General features: G+C 32.8%; 1 protein-coding gene across 1 annotated transcript in view; it reads right to left on the reverse strand.

The window, feature by feature from the left end:
- Positions 1-10835, reverse strand: part of LOC127706434 (NADH dehydrogenase [ubiquinone] 1 alpha subcomplex subunit 9, mitochondrial-like) — a 35232-nt gene extending 24397 nt beyond the window's left edge. Inside the window, exon 1 of the mRNA XM_052211067.1 lies at positions 10730-10835. Coding sequence (XP_052067027.1) covers positions 10730-10769 — 40 coding nt within the window. The 5' untranslated portion in view covers positions 10770-10835. The remainder of the gene's footprint in view (positions 1-10729) is intronic.
- Between the last annotated feature and the right edge of the window lie 14228 nt (positions 10836-25063).

Genomic DNA, 25063 nt, shown 5'->3' on the forward strand with positions numbered 1-25063 from the left:
CAAGCTTGATACAGCTCTGAATTTGGATTGTGATTAAATATTTGACACAGCATAGGTTTCTGACACAGAAAGAATGTGGTCTAAGAACTTCAATTTTTTTAATTTACCTATTATGGTCCAATGTCCAAAATCAAAATACATGGTTAGATTCAGCATATCAAAGAACCCCATATATTCAATTTTTGTTGAAATCAAACAAAGTTTAATTTTGGACCCCAACTTGGACAAACTTGAAAACTGGTCCCATAATCAAAAATCTAAACACATGTTTAGATTCAGCATATCAAAGTACCCGAAGAATTCAATTTTTGTTAAAATCAAACTAAGTTTAATTTTGGACCCTTTGGACCTTAATGTAGACAAATTTAAAAAACGGGACCCAAAATTAAAAATCTAAAAACACGGTTAGATTTGGCATATCAAAGAACCCCAATAATTCAATTTTTGATGAAATCAAACAAAGTTTAATTTTGGACCCTTTTGACCTCAATATGAACCAATTTGATAGCGGGCCCACAAATAAAAAATCTAAATACATGGTAAGATTCAGCATATCAAAGAACCCCATATATTCAATTTTTGTTGAAATCAAACAAAGTTTAATTTTGGACCCCAATTTGGACCAACTTGAAAACTGGGCCAAAAATCTAAAATCTAAATACATGTTTAGATTCAGCATATCAAAGAACCCCATATATTCAATTTTCGTTGAAATCAAACAAAGTTTAATTTTGGACCCCAACTTGGACCAACTTGAAAACTGGGCCCATAATCAAAAATCTAAACACATGTTTAGATTCAGCATATCAAAGAACCCTAAGAATTCAATTTTTGTTAAAATCAAACTAAGTTTAATTTTGGACCCTTTGGACCTTAATGTAGACCAATTTAAAAAACGGGACCCAAAATTAAAAATCTAAATACACGGTTAGATTCGGCATATCAAAGAACCCCAATAATTCAATTTTTGATGAAATCAAACAAAGTTAAATTTTGGACCCTTTGGACCTCAATGTGGACCAATTTAAAAACGGGGCCCAAAATCCAAAAACTTAATACACGGTTAGATTCAGCATATTAAAGAACCCCAAGAATTCAAGAATAAAACCCCATTGAAATTGATCAAGAAATAAGCAATTTATACAAAGTATCTTCTTTTGCACAATACTGTGCAATTGAATATTTCTTGCTATTGCGCAATACTGTACAATTGACAATTTCTTGCTATTGCGCAATATTGTGCTATTGGATATTTCTTGCTATTGCGCAATACTGTTAAATTGAAGATTTCTTGCTATTGCGCAATACTGTGCAATTGAAGATTTCTTGCTATTGTGCAATACTGTGCAATTGAAAATTTCTTGCTATTGCACAATACTTATTATATAATAATTTACACATCCTGTTTGGTGTGTATCTCCTACCATATCATTATTATTTGCTTTTAAATATAAATCAGAAATAACCAACTTAAAATGGAAAATTTTAAAAGAAAAAAAAAAAAAAAAAAATCCCCCCCCCCAATTTTTTGAACCCCCTTATGATTCATCACCCCCAAACTCAATCCCAGCCTTCCCTTTGTGACATGGTACCTTGCAGTACAATTTCAGAGAGATCCATACACTTGAACACAAGTTATTGTCTGGAAACTAGAAAAATGCTTATTTTTGGCCCCTTTTTGTCCCCCAATTCCTAAACGTTTCGGGCAATTACCCCCAAACTCAATTCCAGCTTTCCCTTTGTGATATGGAACATTGTAGTACAATTTCAGAAATATCCAAACACTTACACACAAGTTATTGTCATGAAACTAGAAAAATGCTTGTTTTTTGCCCCTTTTTTGGCCCCTAATTCCTAAAATTTTGAGGCAATTACCCCCAAAATCAATTACAGCCTTTCCTTTGTGATATGGAACCTTGTGGTACAATGTCAGAGAGATCCATACACTTACACACAAGTTATTGTCTGAAAGTTACAAAAATGCTTATTTTTGGCCCCTTTTTGGCCCCCAATTCCTTAACTGTTGGTACCATAACCCCCAAAATCAATCCCAACCTTCCTTTCGTGGTATTGAACCTTATGGCGAAATTTCATGGAGATCCATTCACTTAAACTAAAGTTAGAGTGCGAAAACCAATGTGTCTTCGGACGACGCCGGACGACGACGACGACGACGCCGGACGACGACGACGACGACGACGACGACGACGCCAACGTCATACCAATATACGACCAAAAAATTTTTAATTTTTGCGGTCGTATAAAAACCAGGGTGCAATTTTATCAAATCATAGAAATTTCTGTGGTCAGACCTATAATGAGACAGTCCTAAAATTTAACAATCAGACGGTCCTACAGAGACGAGAGTTTTGTGCTTTTTGCTTGACTCACGCGTATAATGCTCAAAATTGAGTGACATTTTCGTATTACTTTGGTGTCCGCATGAAATGCGCTACTATATGCTATCGATGCGTCGTGCCATATGTAGATATAACTTTGCGATTAGAATATGGGCTTAAGAAGTTTTGAACTTTCACGGCCCATGTATTCCTATATTTATGTGTTCGATTCCAATTTCTTTTTCAGAAAATTACTCGACATACAACTACTATAGTATGTATAGTATATAACATCATGATCCAGCCCGACGTGCTTAATATAAATGAATTCCATTAGACCACCAAAGACAGTGACTCCAACATGTAAATTCAAAGCGATGATTATATATAGTTATGTTTTAGAAGCGTCATTTAGTGTTTTGCCAACTCCCTTCCCAACCACTCCAAAACAGAGGTCTCGTAGATTTTTATATCCTTAATCCGTATTAGACTCTTATATAAGTCCCCGATGTATATAATACTGCAACAGTGAAATACAGTATTACAATATAACATTAGGGGTGTATATCGGACCGTCGGACTACTGAACTGTCGGAATTTCGGGTTGTCGGATTATAGCTACGCTTTCGTAGGTTCTAGTAAACTATATGATTACCAAGAGTTAACCCTTTGAAAAATCCTTTCTAATGTATAAAGTTTTAGAATTCATGCACAGAATAATCTACTGAGGAAAGTTCAAATCAACAGAAGTAACTGTATACGTCTTATAAAGAAAATAAAGTGAATATATACTATAAGCACACAGACCTACATATATAAAACCTTTAAGTTTTTCAGCAAGAACTGCACCCAGGAATAAAATATTTTACAAGCCTAGGCCTTACTTTTCGAAATATTAAAGCGCCGTCCCAAATAACCAAATATCAAACTAAGTGTTAACATCATCAGTACGATCGAGCAACAGCTGATCTGCAATATCGTAGTTGAAAATTAAATTGTGTAGTAATTTAGTTACATAAGTATACAATAAGGCGTCACTGTCATTCATAATATTTCTTAAACGGCTGACGAGGTCCCCCTCCCCTTTTATTTAATTTTGAACTCCTCATTCCTCTGTTAACAATATTTTTGTCTGAGTTAATATTGTCGGAATGTCTGTCCATTTTGCAGCAAAAAGATACTATAGAAGTCGTCATGAATGAAAAAAGTACGTCTCTTCACACTGGGTTGATTTGCTTGCAATTATAACTACATGTAGCCTCGGGGTAGGTTTCATTGTTATTACCGGTAGCTTCATTTATGGTTAATCCAGACATTTAACCGCTTCCACTACAAAAGTTTGGAGGCACGCGCCCTCCACCCTTTTTTTCAAAATCCTGGATCCGCATCTGATGTCGCGGTGTATCTTCTATACAAAGAGAGGCAGATGCACTGTAGTCATCGGATTAAAATTTATAGATTAATTCAAGTTTTTAACAGTCGTTTTACTACGTGTAAACATTCGTCGGCCAGTGTTATTTTACTTTCATAACAAGTTTTATTTAAGAAAAAAAAACGGATTGTGTGCAGTGGCGCATCATCCAAAAAAAATGTCCGGACCATACAAAAACCTGTTTATGCAAAGTTTATTTTATGTTTATACGGCTTTGATACACTCAGGTTTGTTGGTTCGTCTGAAAGCATCACATAAGACGTATATGGAATCAAACGAGGGTAGTCATTGTGCAACTCGTTGTGTAATTCGCATATTGATTTTTTCCACACCTGAAGTTTTTTACGATTATTTGTACAACTATTAACTGCACAAGAAATGCTTCCATGTTTTTTTATAACTTTCGGCAGCTTCCATAGTAAAATAAATCAGAAAATGAAAGAAATACAAATGTAAACAGAAAATCGATAATGTTTTGATCAATACACGTGCGTTATTTTTCACGGTTGTAATGGCGGATCGGTCACGTGAGAGGTTAATGGATGCGCCCATGTTTTCAGGTCAATTACAGATAAACCCGTCTATACTCTTGATATTATTTTGATATTAGAAAGCACTTTTGAGATCCGGTTTTCTGATCAGAATCATCATGGTGTTTGTAACACATTAACCCGAATAATTCAGTCGTTATATTCCGCTGATCTACGATGGCTACGCGTGGAAGTAAATCGGACACGGAGAGGGATTGAATTATTCGAGTTAGTAACACATGTGGTTTTCAATGCATTAAGTACCATCATTGCTTCTGTTTCTTTCCCCTCTCCGAAAAGTACCTTTCAGGTTGAAAATGTCTGACAACCAAAATATACATGAAAACAACAGTGCAAAAAAGACAGCAAAAGTCAGCAAAAAATCGGAGATGTGATTAGAATAAATTTCCAAATTTCCCAATTTCCATAAAAAATATGCATTTTTCCCAATAAAAAACGGTAGAGGTAGTTTTGAAAAAAGACAACAATATCACTGATCATAACACTTATTTATAAAAGAAGGAAATTTAAAGGGAAATAACTCCAAACTATTTCTTTGTAATACCAGATTTTTCCCTCGAATCATTCTTGATATATCTCCACCTTTTCTATGTTACATATATGTAATATTTAACATATTTCATATCTAGTAATAGCTTAAATGTGTTAAAATTGTTATAAAATTTAGTTATAAAACAAAGCATTTGTTTTACATGTTTAAATTACAATCATTTGGCATAAACGGCATGGCCATGTGTCTAACAATGAGGTCAATGAATCATCAAGGATTACCTGTCACTTCTATTATACAACATCACTTAATCATTATACAGTTACTTTGATTGTTAATCAAAGCTCAACATTTATGGTATGCAATTAACCTTGATTGGAGTAAAATAAATAATTAATGAAGGATAGACGGAAATACTTGACGCCATCGGCATCATTGACACCAGAAAAGCAATTTCTATGTCTCATTTCCATGACAGAGACAAAAATGGTTAATTTTACATTTCATAAAAAAATAGAATACATATAAGATTATAATTTATATGTAACACTCTCAAGTAAGTCCATCGCCAGTGTTCCAGCTAGGTCGTTTTCACAGGGCGGTCCGCCCGCCCTTTCCGTGAGAGCCGCCCTGTGCCCTTTTTAAGACGCCCTGCCCTTTTTCGTAAGTCCATGCCTTAATATTTTGATGAAAATACAATTATTCTACCTGTCTTCATATTTATGACAAGTTTATGACCCTCAGCTAATTAACATTTACAGCAGGTGTAATAAAGGCAACAGTAGTATACCGCTGTTCGAAACTCATAAATCGATAGAGATAAAAACAAATCCGGGATACAAACTAAAACTGAGGGAAACGCATCAAATATAAGAGGAGAACAACGACACAACAAAAACACAACATTAAAATGTAACACACACAGAAACGAACTATAATATAACAATGGCCATTTTCCTGATTAGTTGTGATCCGGATGGGTCATTAATCCGTTAATTAAACTTCATAATTGACCATTGTAATAATTTTTCTTATTAAATTTGGTCAGTCAGCATTTCAATTTCAATATTTCTCAAAAGATGACAATTTGCATTTGTAAAATGGAAAAAGGGGGGTGGGGGTTATATATTTTTTATATTTAATATTACAAATATAAGTTTAACAGTGTGAAAAGACATGGTTAAATGGATTTTAATTCTGAAAAACTCAATGTGGTTTATTATAATTCATTTATTATTTCTATCATAATCAGAAACACTGGGCTACATGTATTAGGCATTTCAAACATATATTATTGCCTTTATAAGAACATTCAAGACTATTGATAAGTATGTACTTGTAGTAAAAATACCCTGGTATGTCCTTAAAATTTCTACTGGGCCCTTGGAAAATAGTTTTGGGATCCAGGTTTGCCCCTGGAGAAAATGTAAGGTATTGTTCCTGACTGTATTGCAGATCTAGTGTAGTATTTTAACTGACATTCACAATTCATTTCACTAATGAAATAAAAATAATTCTACAAAACGCCGCTGCGCTCTGCATTGTAACTTAACCTTAGACCTACCATGCATCAAAAATGTTCTAGGGAAGACTGAGCTAGTAATATACGTCCCTTTAATAATGTTACCCAAAATAAGGTTGATTTTCATCTAGCGTAAAAGTGACTAAACCCCCTCAAAACTCCTAGCTGAAACCCCTGCAGTTAACTTAAGACAATGTTTGACATGCCCTTTTTGAAATATCAATCATCGTGCTAAAGTCCCCTTTTCATGATTGGCTCCCTGCCCTTTTGAAATCCTAGCTGGAACACTGTAAATGCAATAGTTTCGGTACACAGTTCTTGGAGATTAAAAAGATTTACTGAGTTGTAAGAATAAAATCCAAAATGGAGACCTCATATAATTGTATAGATGGTCAGAAAAGTCACAGAAAGGATAAATAAAAATTACCTATAATTGTAATTTTTACAAGAAATCTGGATGCAGTGAAAATCTTTGTTAGTCACAGGACAGGCTTGACAAAAAAAGAAAATGAGCTAAAATTTAAAAAAGCTACAAATTATATCAATTGTTAATAATTTCTCGTCCTGAACATGCATGAATATTTGCCATTGGACGTAAAGCAAGCAATTATCATATCGACTAACTAATCTTTCTATGGCAGGCTTTTTCATTTTCAAAAAATGGGGACTGTGTCCATGGGATGATGCCCCTGCTTGCATATCATATAAAGTTATAAAGGAACATAACTGAATAACGGTAGAAGGGACGCTACCCAAATTTGTACTTGATCTGAGTTTTGTGGTAATAAGTATTGTGTATAAGTTTCATAACATTTGGTTGAGGCAAACTTAAGTTAGAGAACGGAAATGAAAAATTCAGCAATTTTTCCATTTGTAAAGGGGCATAACTCTAGAACAGTAAAAGTGACACCACCAAAATTCAAACTTGATCTGTATTTTGTGGTAATAAGCACTGTGTATAAGTTTCATAACATTTGGTTGAGGCTTACTTAAGTCAGGGAACGGAAATGAAAAATTCAGCAATTTTTCCATTTGTAAAGGGGCATAACTCTAGAACTGTAAAAGTGACACCACCAAAATTCAAACTTGATCTGTATTTTGTGGTAATAAGCATTGTGTATAAGTTTCATAACATTTGGTTGAGGTAAACTAAAGTTAGAGAACGGAAACGAAAAATTCAGAATTTCTTCCATTTGTAAAGGGGCATAACTCTAGAACCATTAAAGTGACACCACCAAAATTCAAACTTGATCTGTATTTTGTGGTAATAAGCACTGTGTATAAGTTTCATAACATTTGGTTGAGGCTTACTTAAGTCAGGGAACGGAAATGAAAAATTCAGCAATTTTTCCATTTGTAAAGGGGCATAACTCTAGAACTGTAAAAGTGACACCACCAAAATTCAAACTTGATCTGTATTTTGTGGTAATAAGCATTGTGTATAAGTTTCATAACATTTGGTTGAGGTAAACTAAAGTTAGAGAACGGAAACGAAAAATTCAGAATTTCTTCCATTTGTAAAGGGGCATAACTCTAGAACCATTAAAGTGACACCACCAAAATTCAAACTTGATCTGTATTTTGTGGTAATAAGCACTGTGTATAAGTTTCATAACATTTGGTTGAGGCTTACTTAAGTCAGGGAATGGAAATGAAAAATTCAGCAATTTTTCCATTTGTAAAGGGGCATAACTCTAGAACTGTAAAAGTGACACCACCAAAATTCAAACTTGATCTGTGTTTTGTGGTAATAAGCATTTTATATAAGTTTCATAACATTTGGTTGAGGCAAACTAAAGTTAGAGAACAGAAACCAACTTTGGGACGTAATGGAGTTTAAAAGTAATAAAAAAGGTTGCGTTTCTGTGTCCTACACAAGCTAGACATGTTTTGGAATCCAGTGATGTCATATAAACACACTTTTGAGTGATTGGACACATTTGAAGGGAAGCACACACTTCTGAGAGTTGCATATATTTTCAACATCGAGCAAAACAACTCACTTTTCAGAGCAAACTGACCCTGTGCAAGCAGGAATAAATTGAGACGAAAAGACCTCATACATGTATCCCTTCTGATGAACCTTAATCTGTTAATAACTATATGATATCTATATAAAATAAGTAGATGTGGTATGATTGCCAATGAGATAACTGTCCACCAGAGTCCACACACTGAATAACCTAAGACGTTAACAACTATAGGTTACCATACAGCAATATGCTCTCTATATAGCTACCCATGAAAGCAAGACAACTCGACCCACTTTCTACTAACTTGCCCTACTATTGAAAAGGAATTAATTCCCGCTGAATTTAGGCCTGCCAACTCAACCAAATAACTAAAAGAAGTCATATCCAGCTAAATTTAGGAATGCCAATGCAAATCACCCCACTTATGAAAAAGAGTAAAAATCCCAATGAATTTAGACCTACCAACTCTCCAAATATCCAAACCAAGCTACATTGTATAAACTGTGTTCATTAGCTACTGGAAAAAAAACATCAGGTGGGGCAGACCTTTATAATTTCATCAGGATTAAACTACTTTCAATAGTGGGCTGATATAAAAAGAAGATGTGGTATGATTGCCAATGAGACAACTCTCCACAATAGACCAATGAGTTGGTAGGCCTAAATTCAGCAGGTTTTTAAATCATAAGTGGGGTGATTTGGTATAGGGCCTAAATTCAGTGGGATTTAATTCTTTTTCATAAGTGGGGTGAGCATGGTGGGTGGGCAGACCTTTATTCATCGGAATTAAACAACTATCATTATCAATATGACAATAGTGGGGCGAGTTGGTTTGCCTAAAATCATCGGGATTCAACTACAGGGCTCGACAATAACGCTTGTTCGATTGTCCGGTACCAGAGGAAAAAAAGGTCGGACAAGTAAAAGCTATATCAAACTTGTCCGACGGGACAAGTTAAATTATTATGCAGAAAATAAATTTAATCCAACTTTGACATGTTTGATGAACAAAGTAATTATAAACAAAACACAAGAAAAGAAGATAAACACAAGTACTAATTTGACATGTTTACTTGAAATCGATAATTTAAAACTGATTCTTTGTCAGGTACTTTTTAACAGGTAAAAGACATACTATTCTCGGAAACCAGTCTTACTGATCCGAATCAGCGATGCTTTGTAGATAGGTAACTTTACAAGACAGTTCGTCACCAGCTCGGAAACGATTTGGCTCCAAGTTTAATAGACAGTTTGGTACCGTAGGAGACATATTTTTTAGACATGATTAATAGACAGTTTGGGAACACAGGAGACAGGAGACATTTCGGGACCAAGACAAATCAGTACCTCGTTTTCCTACCTTATTCTGTTGCTTTATAATAAATACAATACCGTAATTTTTTTAACAAAAATACTTTTTAAATAAAAATGAAGAAATTATTTACCATAAAATTCCCAAATCATATTTGATCATATATAGAAGAAAAAAACAATACTTGCAATACGGTGACCTATAGTTATTAATTTCTGTGTCATTTGGTCTCTTGCAGAGAGTTGTCTCATTGGCAATCAAACCTCATCTTCTTTTTTTTATTGATTGAATTTGAATAAACTTTTTTCAACTTAAAAAACCAGGATACAAATCCAATGAGTGGAAATTGACAGGCCTATCAGACGGTGCCTCATGTGTAGAGTCTGATGAGACTTTGGCATTGACGAAAACTAGAACCTAAGTCCTGTGACATGACTAGATTCAGTTGTTCTCGACTCATATTTTTAAAAGGTATTTCAAAAGATATAAATCAAATTCTGTTCTATTGTTTTAATTCACTTTGTTCCTTGAATCAACTTAAAATGCAAAAAAGGTTATTATTAAGATGTTTGTTGGACAAGTTACAATTTCATTCGGACAAGTAAGTTTTGGTATGTACTTGTCCTACTGGACAAGTTGGAAAAAAAGTTATTGTAGAGGCCTGAACTACATTTCATAAGTGGGGCGAGTTGGAAGAAAGTTGAGGCAATTTTGTATGCCAAATTGGTAATGGGACGAGTTGTCATGGATTCGCTAACCATGCTAACCGATCTTGAATTACTGGGTAAAACGTTATTTTTTAGTCAGCACACTCTACTTGTATTCAAGTGCAGAATTGAATCCGAAAAGTGTATGAAAATCTAAGCACTGTGCATAACACTAGCACATGCTCGACATACAAATACATCGTCGGTTCCCCTGCATAAATGACAGAGGGGGTAAAGATACAAGGGTAAGCAAGGCCAAGGTACTTCACTCTTCAGGGATAGTGCAATCTTTTCAAATATACAAATGCCCATTGTCTCAATCTGTTTATGACACTCGTGTATTTGTTTTGTTGCATTTCTTGGGTCAGAGGAATAGAAATGTGTATTTAAAAGTGAATCTTACGGCCAAGACAAATGACCTGTCTCACGGTCAGAGTTGCCATTCTTGATTGACAAGGTAACGTACAAGCTTTTTATTGCTATTACAAATTTCAGGCCGTTTAAACATTTTGATGATCTGTGTTTGATCTATATCAGTAAACGCTTGAACTTGAATGCATAATTTCCTTAATTTAAAACGTTTTGTTGAGAACAACTCTTCAAAAATATTTTTTACAGAAAGGAAAACAACAAAAAAGACAAATTTCAAGATTGACATTAACAGACCATTCCTTGTAAAATTTTAAAGAAAGACACACAGTCTTAGCAGAGAGGTAACACGATCTTTCTTTAAGAGATAGAAAATAAAACTGAAGTCTAACAAATTATTTAAAACCCGACTTCTAAATTGTCAACAATTTATCAAAATAACGTTATGTTGACGCTTTCATGTTGATCCGGCCCAAGCCGATCCGTCCCACGTCGATCCGGCCCAACGTCGATCCGGCCCATATTTAAAGTCGATCCTGCCCAATAAAAAAATATATTTATAAGGAATAAAATTAAAGATATACATGTATATTAATTGTAATTCATAAATGTTTATGAATTTTAATATGAGGCAGGCGTTACCTGTGAAAGGGGACGAAGTCTGTATGAATTATTTTTTTTTAATTCAAACATATTTTAACTTCAAAATCTGTTAAAAAAGAAACGGAAATACCCTTACGTTTCCGATTTCGGTTCTGTTGTTCGGAATTTTAGTTGTGACGTTATTTATGTTATGACGTCATATTCAATGTAAACAAAGAAACGCTATCAGGTAACGTTTTTTCATATCAAGCCATTCAAGGAATTATTAAAAATGGAATTGGTATTGCGTTCCTTCCTATATTTTACTAGACTGATAAATATATATTTTACTCAAAGACTCATGCAAACGAGACAGGAAAAAGGAAGTAGATTTCTGCGCAAATGCGGGAAAATAAAAAAGTCTGAAAATAAAAAAGTTAACGATTTTGAGTTCATTAGTAGAATAAAAATTTCGGGAAATTTTCCCGATTTTTTTTTTTTCTTTTTTTTTTTTATTGATTTTTCTACTGTAATACGGGACTTCGTCCCCTTATTATAATCATGATAATGTAAAAGTTGTACGGTAAGCAGTAATTAGCATTTTCTTTCAATTAACTGTGATCTAAACAAGTCTTTCATCCTGTGTAATAACAAATAGTTACATACACAACGATACAAGCCGATCCCCAAGCTGATACATACAAACTTTGTTTTTGTTTTAAGTTCTTAAAACTTCTCAAATTGAGAAATGTTGTTTGATTTGCCGAATCCTTTCTATAAAAGAGGAGAGAGTGCTTTTGCTTCTAATATCACAATGGCTTTTCCTTGTGTGGTATGTGACCAACATGTTAGACCTCGGCAGCATGCACTTCAAGCTTATAAATTCTATTTTTTTGTATTCTGCATTCAGTGTAATTATTTTGTTATTATCTTGCAATAAAGAATAATGGATACTCATATAACTTGTTTTTTATTGACACACAACTATTCAAAATATTGTCAACTTTAAAAAAATATATTGACTATATTCGATATTATGAAAAAAAAAAACATGTGTTATAGAAGCTTCTGATGTTACCTGAAAAAAAAATACAATTAATTATTATAACACATAACACCAAACAAAAGATCAAACTATAAAGACCTTGTTGATTATGTAACTTTAATCAATCAGGATTTGATTGAATTAAGTGATTACAAGTGGCATTACCTTAGTTCACAATCATCAAACAATTGTTGAATAAACAAACCAATTATAGACTAATGATTTGATTAAACAAGTCATTATGATGAGTTAAATTTTATAGGTTCCATTGGACTGTAAATCTGTGTGTGAATTAAATAAAATAAAAATCGCCATGACATTCAAAGTTATCATGGAAAATAACTTCATATCAATATGTTGAAGCTGCTATACAAACAGACACAATCACACTCATTTTCGTATCGATTTAAAATAATTCTTTGACTGGTACTCCAATACTTCACTTACCTGTTGTCATCCATCATCGATACTTTTTACAAATTCCATGTATACTGTTAAAATTTGTCATAAAATCCTCCCAAGTCAATATAGTTTATTCATATTTTATTATGGGGCCTGATCGACGTAGGGACGGATCGGCATGGGCCGGATCCACTTGGGACGGATCGACTTTGGGTCGGATCGGTTTGGGGACGGAACGACCGGATACCATGCTGACTAACGTCTAGTAGCAGGATTTTATAATTTGAAAAAAGACAATCAAATGCACTGTTTAAAATGTGGGTATTAAGTATAAGATAGTTATTTAAAAGAATCATCTTCTACCTGATTAATTTGTGGATAAAGGTAAAAGACCAAATTTCAAATTGTTTTTTTATGAATGAGTTACAAAGGTACATTGTACATGGGTTGACCCCAGGTCAATCACGTATATGAAGCCATTGAACAATTGATTCTTACTGTGACTTAATAGCTTAGGATCAACTGAACTTGGCGACCACAATACTCGTATACTAGAATTGTCAACAATACTCGTATATAATTAATGTACTAGTATTGTAAAAAATAACAAAAAAATCAATAGGGTTTGTTTTTTTCATATATGTGTTTTGTATTATGAATACCTTTGAAATAATTGTGTATAGACAAACTGATGCATCTAGGAAAGTTATAAGGCATGGCAGGACCTAGATACAATGTATATAAAAGTTATATGTAGTCTATGTTTCAGAAAATAAAAAAAGTTACCTGGATTTTGATGTGCATTTTTTCCAGTCTGCGGAAGATAGCAAAATAAACAAATGTATAAGTTTCATTTGATATGGTCCACCCAGTTACACAGTTTAAATCACGTATTGTTTGATGCATGCAGTTGTCTATTGTCCATCTATTGTCCATTTAAATCAATACTACTCACATTTATTATATGAGGGGAGCTTCTCAAACCTCTTTCCCAACTTAGTTTATTTTGGCACCTTCTGCAGGAATGAAAAAAAATGAATAGCAAAATCCAGAAAAGTTTATAATTTTCTGAAACATAAAATGCATTTAAAATTAATTTGTCTAGTTCCTGCCATGCATGCCTTAAAACTTTTCCAGGTGCACAAGTTTGTCTGTACTCAGAGTAAAATTTGTGGTGTAAATACGTCCATATTACATTGTTTTAGCCAAAAGGTTATGATGAACCTTAAACTCATTAGTTGAAATTAAAACAAACTTACAATGCAATGGCAAAAAAAGGAAAAACGATCAAAAGACAAACAACAGTATATGAAACACAACATAGAAAACAATAGTCTCAGAGTACACAAAACACAACATAGAAAACTAAAGACCCCACCAATAACAGGGGAAAAACTCAGGGGCTCCAAAAGGGTAAACAGATCCTGCTCCACATGTGGCACCTATCATGTTGCTTATGTTAGTACAAACCTAGTGATAAGTCTAATTTGGTATATCACATTCTTGGAAAAGGGGACAGGATTATAGTTACCACAATTGAAACATATCTGTGAAACTGATATTACTTAACGGTCAACCAACTTGTGATGGCATCCTTAAATGGGATGATTTCAACTTCACAACTTGGAACTCTTGGTTTAATGCAGCAAACCACTATCAACATGATCAAAGACTCGATACATGTATCTGATACATGTATGTTAACAAACTAAAAAAAATCAAATTTATTTAATAATTTATGTGAATTAAAATTCCAAGCTCAGCCTCAAGCAATCCCCAAAAATTTGCATATTAGATCAATGATGCAAATCTATGTACTGTCAAAAATAGTTCATTAAATATAAAATCAATCCCCTTTTTCAAAATCAAATTTATCTGTAGAGGATTGAAAAAGTTGAAAGGGAAGTGTTAGCGCTCTCACATGTACAAATCTTTCTAAAATTTTATGAAATTTATGTCATAGGTTTATATCAGCATATCAGCAATGTCTTCAACGAGTTTCAAAATCAGTACTGATCAATTATTATACGACCGCAAGAAAATTTTGGGGTGGTATATTGCTATCACGTCGTCGTCATCCGAAGACATTTGGTTTCCGGACAATAACTTTAGTTTAAGTGTATTGGTTCTCTATGAAATTTAATCAAAAGGTTCAATACCACAAAAGAAAGGTTGGGATTGTTTTTGGGGGTGATGGTCCCATCCGTTTAGGAATTAGGGGCCATAAAGGGGCCAAAAACAAGCATTTTTCTAGTTTCAGGACAATAACTTGTGTATAAGTATTTTGATTGCTCTGAAATTGTACCACAAGGTTCAATACCACAAGTAGAAGGTTGGGATTCATACCGTTCAGGAATTTGGGACCAAAAAGGGTCTAAAACAAGCATTTTTCTAGTTTTCAGACAATAACGTGTGTTTAAGTGTATGGATGTCTGTCTCTTTTTACTTTTAAGGGGGGTTGTCAATTTTTTTTCCAAAGAAAAATTGGGGGGTCACAATTTATTTTGCTAATTCTTTGTACATGTTGTATATAGTCTGAAAACAGATTTACTAAGTATTGCACAACAGCACAGTGTATTGCACATCAGCAAAAAATCTTCAATTGAATATAAATTCAAATCATATAACCAATTTCAAGTTCTTTGACTACATTTATTCTATGTCAGAAACCTATAATGTGTCAAATATTTAATTACAATCCAAATTCAGACCTGTATCAAGCTTGAATATTGTGTCCATTTTTGTCCCAACTGTTGGACCTCTGTGGTCGTATCCAGCTGTGCTCCGCGAAGCAATTTATTTTTTAAAAGAGTTATGTTCCTTGGAAACATCAAGTATATGGAAAATTGCATCGTTAGTGCTCTCATGTGTTCAATTCTTGCAGATTGTTATGAAACTTATATTATAAGTTTATATCAGCAATGTAATTTCGCAAATAAGTTCTGATCAAATGCTTTTAACGAGTTGGAAATATTAATTATAATGGAAATCACATTGCATTTGCTCCAAGGACATATAACTATACGTCCTTGATTTGATCTAAAGCCTTTATTTTTTCTAAGATATTAATAAAAAGCTTTTTTAAGTTATAAAAGCCCTTGTACCTTGGATAGATAAAATATGTGCAATGCGGGGGACATTGGAACTCTGTTCTTTTATTATATTTATTCTTGATATAACTACTAATAAAATCATAATCAACATAAATGCTATACACGTATACTGTATATCATCCCTACTCATTAAAGGTGATAAAATGATTTTAATCATTAAAAAAATAATGTATTTTGATATGAAAGTTTAATATAAACATTTGAAATATTCAGAAAAACAATATTCGAATAAATGTTTTTGATCGTTCACCTTTGCTGTTGTTCATAAAATTCATTAATATTTGTGAAAAACATAATTATTATAATCTTTTTTCCTTGTAAATATTGTTTTAATTTGGGGCCTGATTGACTGTCAATGTGGTCCAGAAGACATGGGACGGATCGACTTGGAGCCTGATTGACATGAAAGCGTCCTCATCATACTTTTCAGCAATCAGATATACAAAACTACAGGAAATTGCATGTTCCTTCATCAATGTTCATGGTGTAATCAGAACCAAAATTGTGAAAACTTGTATTCTTCTTAATCATTGTTAATGATGTAGACAGATTTCTTAAATTGAAAGATTTTGGTTTCACTAGTAAATTGATTTTTCTATTGTTATGATGCAGGTATTACCATGGCCAGTATCTGGTCTATTCTCCATAAGTAAGTATTAAGTCTGGAAAAAATATAATTTATTGTTGGTTGTTATTATTTATGACAAACTTGAATCCGTGCTACTTTAATCATATGCTTACAATGTTTGTAATTGGTATGCTTATATTTTCAGGTTATAAAAGATAATAAAATTTTGAGGGTGTCCCAATCAACTCATCTACCATCAGAATGTCGTACATGTTACAGCATCTTCACAATGGATGGCAAGTGGATCAGGCAATTCTGTCAGAGGAGGACCGAGTAGTCGTAATTAGATTTGGTCACGATTGGGACCCTACATGTATGGTGATGGACGAAACATTATACAGATGTGCTGAGAAGATGAAAAATTTTGCCGTCTGCTATCTGGTCGACATAACTCAAGTTCCTGATTTCAACAAAATGTATGAGTTATACGATCCTTGCACTGTTATGTTCTTTTATAGAAACAAACATATCATGATTGATTTGGGTACTGGTAACAACAATAAAATCAACTGGGCAATGGAGGATCCTCAAGAATTCATTGACATTGTCGAAACTTTGTTCCGTGGTGCCAGAAAAGGAAGAGGTCTTGTAGTGTCACCAAAAGATTACTCTACTAAATATAGATACTGATATAAATTATTGTTATTTTACAAATATGTACATGATGTATGGATATTGTTATGTTAAGTGGATGTTTATGAATGTTAATGGAGTTTGTGACAAGGAACATGACTTCAGATTTAATAAAGAACATCTTGTTTTTAAGTCTTGGAAAGATGTAATTTATTCTTACAAATATCTCCATCAATTTATCTCCATTTAGCATGTTCAGTCTTCAAGTATTTAAAAAAGAAATATTTCTGGAGAGTATAGACTTTTTTTAAAACAGTATGAACAAATTTGGAAAACATTTTTTATCCTTTTTTTCTTTTCTTTCTTTTTGTTGTTTTAACAAATTAATGTTTATAGACAGTGATAAAATGGTTATAAATATATGATAAATATAAATGCATGAAGATATTCATGATGTTCTTATATTTAGCACCATATGGTTTTGAGTCTTCATAGCCTTGATTTAATTGTTGAGAAAAAGACTTAATATGAAGCAGAGTTAAAATTTCATCACACAAAGTACAAATTGGTTCATTTATTTTACATAAAAAACATTTAAAATAATAATATCACGATGAGATCAGGTTATGAACATAAAAACCATGTTATTTTTTTTTGTCTACTGTAATGCCACAAGAGTCAGACATAGATGTTACTTCTCAGGGATTGACAGCAATTTTTTCCTTCACTTATGACTTTGTACACTAAATTTTCTAATCATCACTTCAATAAAAGTACTATAAGTGAACGACCATTTAACTTCAAGTGGGGGTTATGGTTTTTATACGACCGCAAAAATTAAAAAATTTTTGGTCGTATATTGGTATGACGTTGGCGTCGTCGTCCGAAGACACATTGGTTTTCGCACTCTAACTTTAGTTTAAGTGAATGGATCTCCATGAAATTTTACCATAAGGTTCTATACCACGAAAGGAAGGTTGTGATTGAATTTGGGGGTTATGGTACCAACAGTTAAGGAATTAGGGGCCAAAAATAAGCATTTTTGTAACTTCCAGACAATAACTTGTGTGTAAGTGTTTGGATATTTCTGAAATTGTACTACAAGGTTCCATATCACAAAGGGAAAGCTGGAATTGAGTTTGGGGGTAATTGCCCGAAACGTTTAGGAATTGGGGGCCAAAAAGGGGCCAAAAATAAGCATTTTTCTAGTTTCCAGACAATAACTTGTGTTCAAGTGTATGGATCACTCTGAAATTGTACTGCAAGGTACCATACCACAAAGGGAAGGCTGGGATTGAGTTTGGGGGTGATGAATCATAAGGGGGTTCAAAAAATTTGGGGGGGGGGGATTTTTTTTTTTTTTTTTTTTTTTTTTCCTTTTTTTTTTCTTTTAAAATTTTCCATTTTAAGTTGGTTATTTCTGATTTATATTTAAAAGCAAATAATAATGATATGGTAGGAGATACACACCAAACAGGATGTGTAAGTTATTATATAATAAGTATTGTGCAATAGCAAGAAATTTTCAATTGCACAGTATTGCACAATAGCAAGAAATCTTCAATTGCACAGTATTGCCCAATAGCAAGAAATCTTCAATTGCACAGTATTGCGCAATAGCAAGAAATATCCAATAGCACAATATTGCACAATAGCAAGAAAAATTCAATTGCACAGTATTGTGCAAAAGAAGATACTTCGTATAAATTGCTTATTTCTTGATCAATTTCAATGGGGTTTTATTCTTGAATTCTTGGGGTTCTTTAATATGCTGAATCTAACCCTGTATTAAGTTTTTGGATTTTGGGCCCATTTTTAAATTGGTCCACATTGAGGTCCAAAGGGTCCAAAATTTAACTTTGTTTGATTTCGTCAAAATTGAATTATTGGGGTTCTTTGATATGCCGAATCTAACCATGTATTTAGATTCTTAATTTGTGGTTCCGTTTTCAAATTGGTCTACATTAAGGTCCAAAGGGTCCAAAATTAAACTTAGTTTGATTTTAACAAAAATTGAATTTTTAGGGTTCTTTGATATGCTGAATCTAAACATGTATTTAGATTTTTGATTATGGGCCCAGTTTTCAAGTTGGTCCAAATCGGTGTCCAAAATTAAACTTTGTTTGATTTCAACAAAAATTGAATATATGGGGTTCTTTGATATGCTGAATCTAACCATGTATTTAGATTTTTTATTTTTGGGCCCCATTATCAACTTTGTCCACATTGAGGTCAAAAGGGTCCAAAATTAAACTTTGTTTGATTTCATCAAAAATTGAATTCTTGGGGTTCTTTGATATGCTGAATCTAACCATGTATTTAGATTTTGGATATTGGACCATAATAGGTGAATGTCCAATTTAAAATTTTTAAGTTCTTAGACCACATTCATTCTGTGTCAGAAACCTATGCTGTGTCAAATATTTAATCACAATCCAAATTCAGAGCTGTATCAAGCTTGAATGTTGTGTCCATACTTGCCCCAACTGTTCAGGGTTCTACCTCTACAGAGCATTTTATTTATTTTAAAAATATATTCTGATCCCCAATTTGATGGAAAAAAATATTGTGGTCAAGCAGATGACAAAAACAAATATTCTGAATCCAGATTTTCCCAATACCTTATAGTGTTAAATTTTGAAAAAAATAATTTGATTGATAGCGTCGAAATACTAAAAAAAAAATGTTCGAGCTTTGTCCCCAAAAAAAATTCTGACTCGGCCACAAAACCATTACCCCTCCCTTGAAGTTAAATGGTTGCTCCCTAAAAGATGTTTGATACTTGGTATAAGATTGCATTGTTTTTTTTATCATCTATGCATTTTCTCTCCATACAATGTATAAGGCTTTAATCCATTCATTAATGCTTCAGTATCTTTGAGAATTTTTATTTTTTTTTCACATTTCTTTTTTTACTCAACTTATAGAAACAAAAGAAATTTTGCTGTAAGCCTTTATAAAGGTGTGATTATGAAGAAAAACTTTTGATAGACAGTAAGACTCTATTTATATATACTTGCGTTGCTGTTGAAGAAGCATTCATTATTTATAGTTTCTATATGAAAACAAGAAGTTGTGGTGGTTGCCAAAGAGACAATTATCCACTGATTATAAAGACCAAATGATGTAGATGTAAGCATATTAATTATAGAAGGTGTAAACTCTTCAGTCATGCTGAATCCATGGTACAGCACATGTTGGCATTTACAGTGGCAATCATCATGCAATTAAGTTTCCCACTGAATCCAAGGTAAATAATAATGCTGACATTCACAGTGTTAATGAGAGAGTTAAGTTTCCCGCTGAATCCATGGTAAATCACATGTTGGCATTTACAGTGGCAATAATATAATTAAGTTTCCCACAGAATCCATTGCAAATAATCATGTTGGCATTTACAGTGCAGTGATGCAATAAAGTTTACCACTGAATCGATCAATAGCAATTTTGTGTTGACATTTACAGTGGCAATGGTGTAATTAAGTTTCCACCTTAATCCATGGTAAAGCACATGTTGGCATTTAGGTTTATAATATATATAAATATAGATTCTTACATTGGTACCAGTGGATTATCTTATTTATCCAACCAAGATAGTAAAATTGGTAATTTAACTATCGGGATTGGATACATTCGATAAATCACGAACAACTATGTAAGAATCTGTTTCTCTAATGATTATCAAATAAATTTTCATTTTTGATAAACGAAAATCCCCTTTTAGTGCCTTCCACATTCCACAAAGTTGCCAATTTCATTAACACATGTTATTATAAAAATTTCATTAACACATGTTATTATATGTATGATACGTACAAATGTACTTATCCCTGCAACACAATGACAACATTGTCATTGTATCCACATGATTTAAAATTAAAATGTTTAAATAAAAAACAAATTGTTGATGTCAAAACTCGGACCTGAACGGAGAAATGAAAAGACCTGAACGGACCTGAAATTCTACGATCAGACTTATTCAAACTTCAATAACGGTTTTATTTTTCAATGGATTTCCTTCAATTTTAGATTTTGTGAAACGAAAAATTCAATATATTAATAATATTTGAAAAGAAATTTTGAAAAATATTTTTGAGGTGTCAAAACTCGGACCTGAACGGGAAATTAAATTACCTGAATTGACCTGAAAATCTCCGGTCAGATTCATTCAAGTTCTATAACTGTTTTAGTTTTCAATCAATCTCCTTGAAATTTGAATTTTGTAATAAAAATGTATAATATTTTATTGAAATGATAGAGAATTTTATAAAAAATATTTGTTTAGTTCCAAAAATAGGACCTTATAACGGGGAAATAAAAAGACCTGAATGGACCTGAAATTCGGGTAGATGTATTTGAACTGACAGAACTTTTTTTATTTTTCAATTGATTTTATTCTAAATTAAAGTATTTTAAAGAGAAAGACTGATTTTATATATATACAGGATTTTTTTCAAATGATAAAAACCATGTTCATGTTCAGTTGAAACCTGGACCTGAAGGGAAAACAGGAATGTCCGTGGAAAATTATTCAAACTAATTATCTTCCTTAAATTGTATTTATATAAACTTCTATAAAAACAGGTTTTAAACTGTTATATTTATATATTGAAAATAAAAGTATCATTTGCACATAAACCATGTAATCTAAAGACGTGTGTTCGTCGATTGGAATGTATTAATTACATGAACGTGTGCCGGCTGTAATTCACACCTTGTATTATGTGATAGGGCCAAGTGAGCTTTTCTCATCACTTGGCGTCCGTCGTCCGTAAACTTTTACAAAAATCTTCTCCTCTGAAACTACTGGGCCAAATTTGACCAAACTTGGCCACAATCATCATTGGGGTATCAAGTTTAAAAAATGTGTCCGGTGACCCGGCCAACCAACCAAGATGGCCGCCATGGCTAAAAATAGAACATAGGGGTAAAATGTAGATTTTGGCTTATATCTCTGAAACCAAAGCATTTAGAGCAAATCTCTGACATGGGGTAAAATTGTTTATCAGGTCAAGATCTATCTGCCCTGAAATTTTCAGATGAATCTGACAACCCGTTGTTGGGTTGCTGCCCCTGAATTGGTAATTTTAAGGAAATTTTGCCGTTTTTGGTTATTATCTTGAATATTATTATAGTTAGAGATAAACTGTAAACAGCAATAATGTTCAGCAAAGTAAGATCTACAAATAAGTCAACTTGACCAAAATGGTCAGTTGACCCCTTAAGGAGTTATTGCCCTTTATAGTAAATTTTTAACCATTTTTCGTTAATTTTTGTAATCTTTTACAAAAATCTTCTCCTCTGAAACTACTAAGACAAATTTAACCAAACTTGTTCACAATCATCATTAGGGTATCAAGTTTAAAAAATGTTTCCGATGACCCCGCCCGCGAACCAAGATGGCCGACATGGCTAAAAAATAGTACATAGGGTAAAATGCAGTTTTTGGCTCATATCTCTGAAACCAAAGCATTTAGAGCAAATCTGACAGGATAAAATTGTTCATTAGGTCAAGATCTATCTGCCCTGAAATTTTCAGACCAATCAGGCAACACGTTGTTGGGTTGCTGCCCCTGAATTGGTAATTTTAAGAATATTTTGCAGCTTTTGGTTATTATCTTGAATATTATTATAGATAGAGATAAACTGTAAACAGCAATAATGTACAGCAAAGTAAGATCTACAAATAAGTCAACATGACCAAAATTGTCAATTGACCCCTTAAGGAGTTATTGTCCTTTATAGTCAATTTTTTACAATTTTCATAAGTTTTGTAAATTTTTGTAAATTTTTACAAAATATTTTCCACTGTAACTACTGGGCCAAGTTCATTATAGATAGAGATAATTGTAAGCAGCAAGAATGTTCAGTAAAGTAAGATCTACAAACACATCACCATCACCAAAACACAATTTTGTCATGAATCCATCTGTGTCTTTGTTTAATATGCACATAGACCAAGGTGAGCGACACAGGCTCTTTAGAGCCTCTAGTTTTAGAATTTTATCAGAATATTGGAAATTACTATTTTCACCAACCGCGGATCCAGTAATCTAAGTTTTTGAAAGAGTAGGCGCTAAAGATTTAGGTTTTATCTAATTTTAAAACTTTTTTTTTCTTTTTTTTTTGAATTGCATTGCTTTGATACTGTTTAGTTTTTGTTAGTAATTTGAAGTTATTAATATTCTCATAATAACGTTAACGGTACTAATGTTACTGCACCAGTAAACTTCATCTAATTTTGATATTTTTTGTTATTTTCAAAATTCAACTTTTAGTCAATTTTAATCACAATTTTTTTCAAGCTGATAAATGTGCTTCGGGGCATTTGTAACTCATTTATAGAAACTCTTTGTTTTGAACTGTAAGTAGGCCTAAACAATAGGATAATCCCTTACTAAGAACATGATTTCATTCATTCTTCACAATTAAGAAACACCAAATCCTACAATTTCATTGGTCGAGAGCACTTTGCTATATTCTAATTTTCATAGTACATACTTTTTCCGTGTACTAAGTAACTACGCATGAATGACCACAAGGGTAAGATTTCATTGTGTCGGTTAGTGTATGGAAAGGTATATACTATGAAATTTAGAGCGAGGGGCTTGCCCCGAGCTCTTAATTTCATAGTATATACCTTTCCATACACTATCCAATTTAGCACATATTTACAACTTGAGTAATCCTGTAATTAGTCTATTGATATGTTTTGGCTGACTAGGTGTAGCTCATGTACGTAGTTTTGTAAATCTACTCACTAGTATCATTGTAAAATATTGAATCCAGAATGAAAAGATGGTAGCTGCTGGTGTAAGTATGTTTATTGACATAAAGCGGTGTTTTACTATTCATGTACTTCTTCACATGGTAAGATGACAAAATAAATTGACCAAAAGCAGGCAGTGGAAGCTTTACATTCTTGAAAACATTTTTTCAATTTCACCTAAAAACTAAAAACTATAATAAATTTTACACATATAGATAGTTTGCACTGGCGGATCCAAAAAGGGGGAGGGGGATGGAAAACGCCCTTTTTGTGATGATCAATGCTTTTGAATGAGGACATACAGTTGGACCCCCCCTTTTATCTTGGGTTGGAACCCCTTTTAAAAATGACTGGATCTGCCCTGGTATGTACCCATAGGTAGTCTAGTGGATAGTTTACATGCATGAAATATTTGTCACTGGACATTAAGCAACCAATAATCAATCAATTCATGACGAAATATATCAAATTGCTGTAATTTTCCTTCACAAGGTTTCATGGTTCACTCTTTTTTGTGTACAAAGTAATTGCATGGAAGATAAATGATTACAATTTTCAGATGGCGTTGTACTCTAATCAAGGTATAAAAAAAAACATATGTGTTACTCTTTATTTAAATGAAAGAAACTTTTAATCGTCAAAAACATTTTTAGATCCAAAGATTAAATAGTAGGATGTTTATAAATCAATTTGAAAACTAATTACACACTATTTAGTTTAATTTGGAACACAGCATTTATTTCAAAATAGCCAGTAGCAATTTTTGTTTTAATATCTTGATTACGATACAATGAAATCTTACCCTTGTGGTCATTCATGCGTAGTTACTTAGTACACGGAAAAAGTATGTACTATGAAAATTAGAAGGCAAATATAAGCAATTTGATTGGACGAGAAGTTGTAAGTATGTGCTAAGTATCGTAATCAAGATATGAAAACAAAAATTGCCATTAGCTATCTTGAAACAACATGCTGTGTTCCAAATTAAATTAAATAGTTTGTAATTAGTTTTCACATTAGTTTTTAAATATCCTGCTATTAAAAATTTTGGATCTAAAAAATATTCTTGACAATTGCAAGTTTTTTTGTTTTTTTTTTTCATTTAAATAAAGAGTAACCCATACGGTTCTTTATACCTTGATTGGAGTACAACGCTATCGTAAAATTGTAATAATTTATCATCCATATGCAATTATACTTTGTACACAAAAAAAGTGAGTACTATGAATTATTGTAATGGGAAATTAAGGCAACTT

The sequence above is a fragment of the Mytilus californianus genome, unplaced genomic scaffold (assembly GCF_021869535.1).
Source record: "Mytilus californianus isolate M0D057914Y unplaced genomic scaffold, xbMytCali1.0.p SCAF_6, whole genome shotgun sequence".
Taxonomy (NCBI): Eukaryota; Metazoa; Mollusca; class Bivalvia; order Mytilida; family Mytilidae; genus Mytilus; species Mytilus californianus.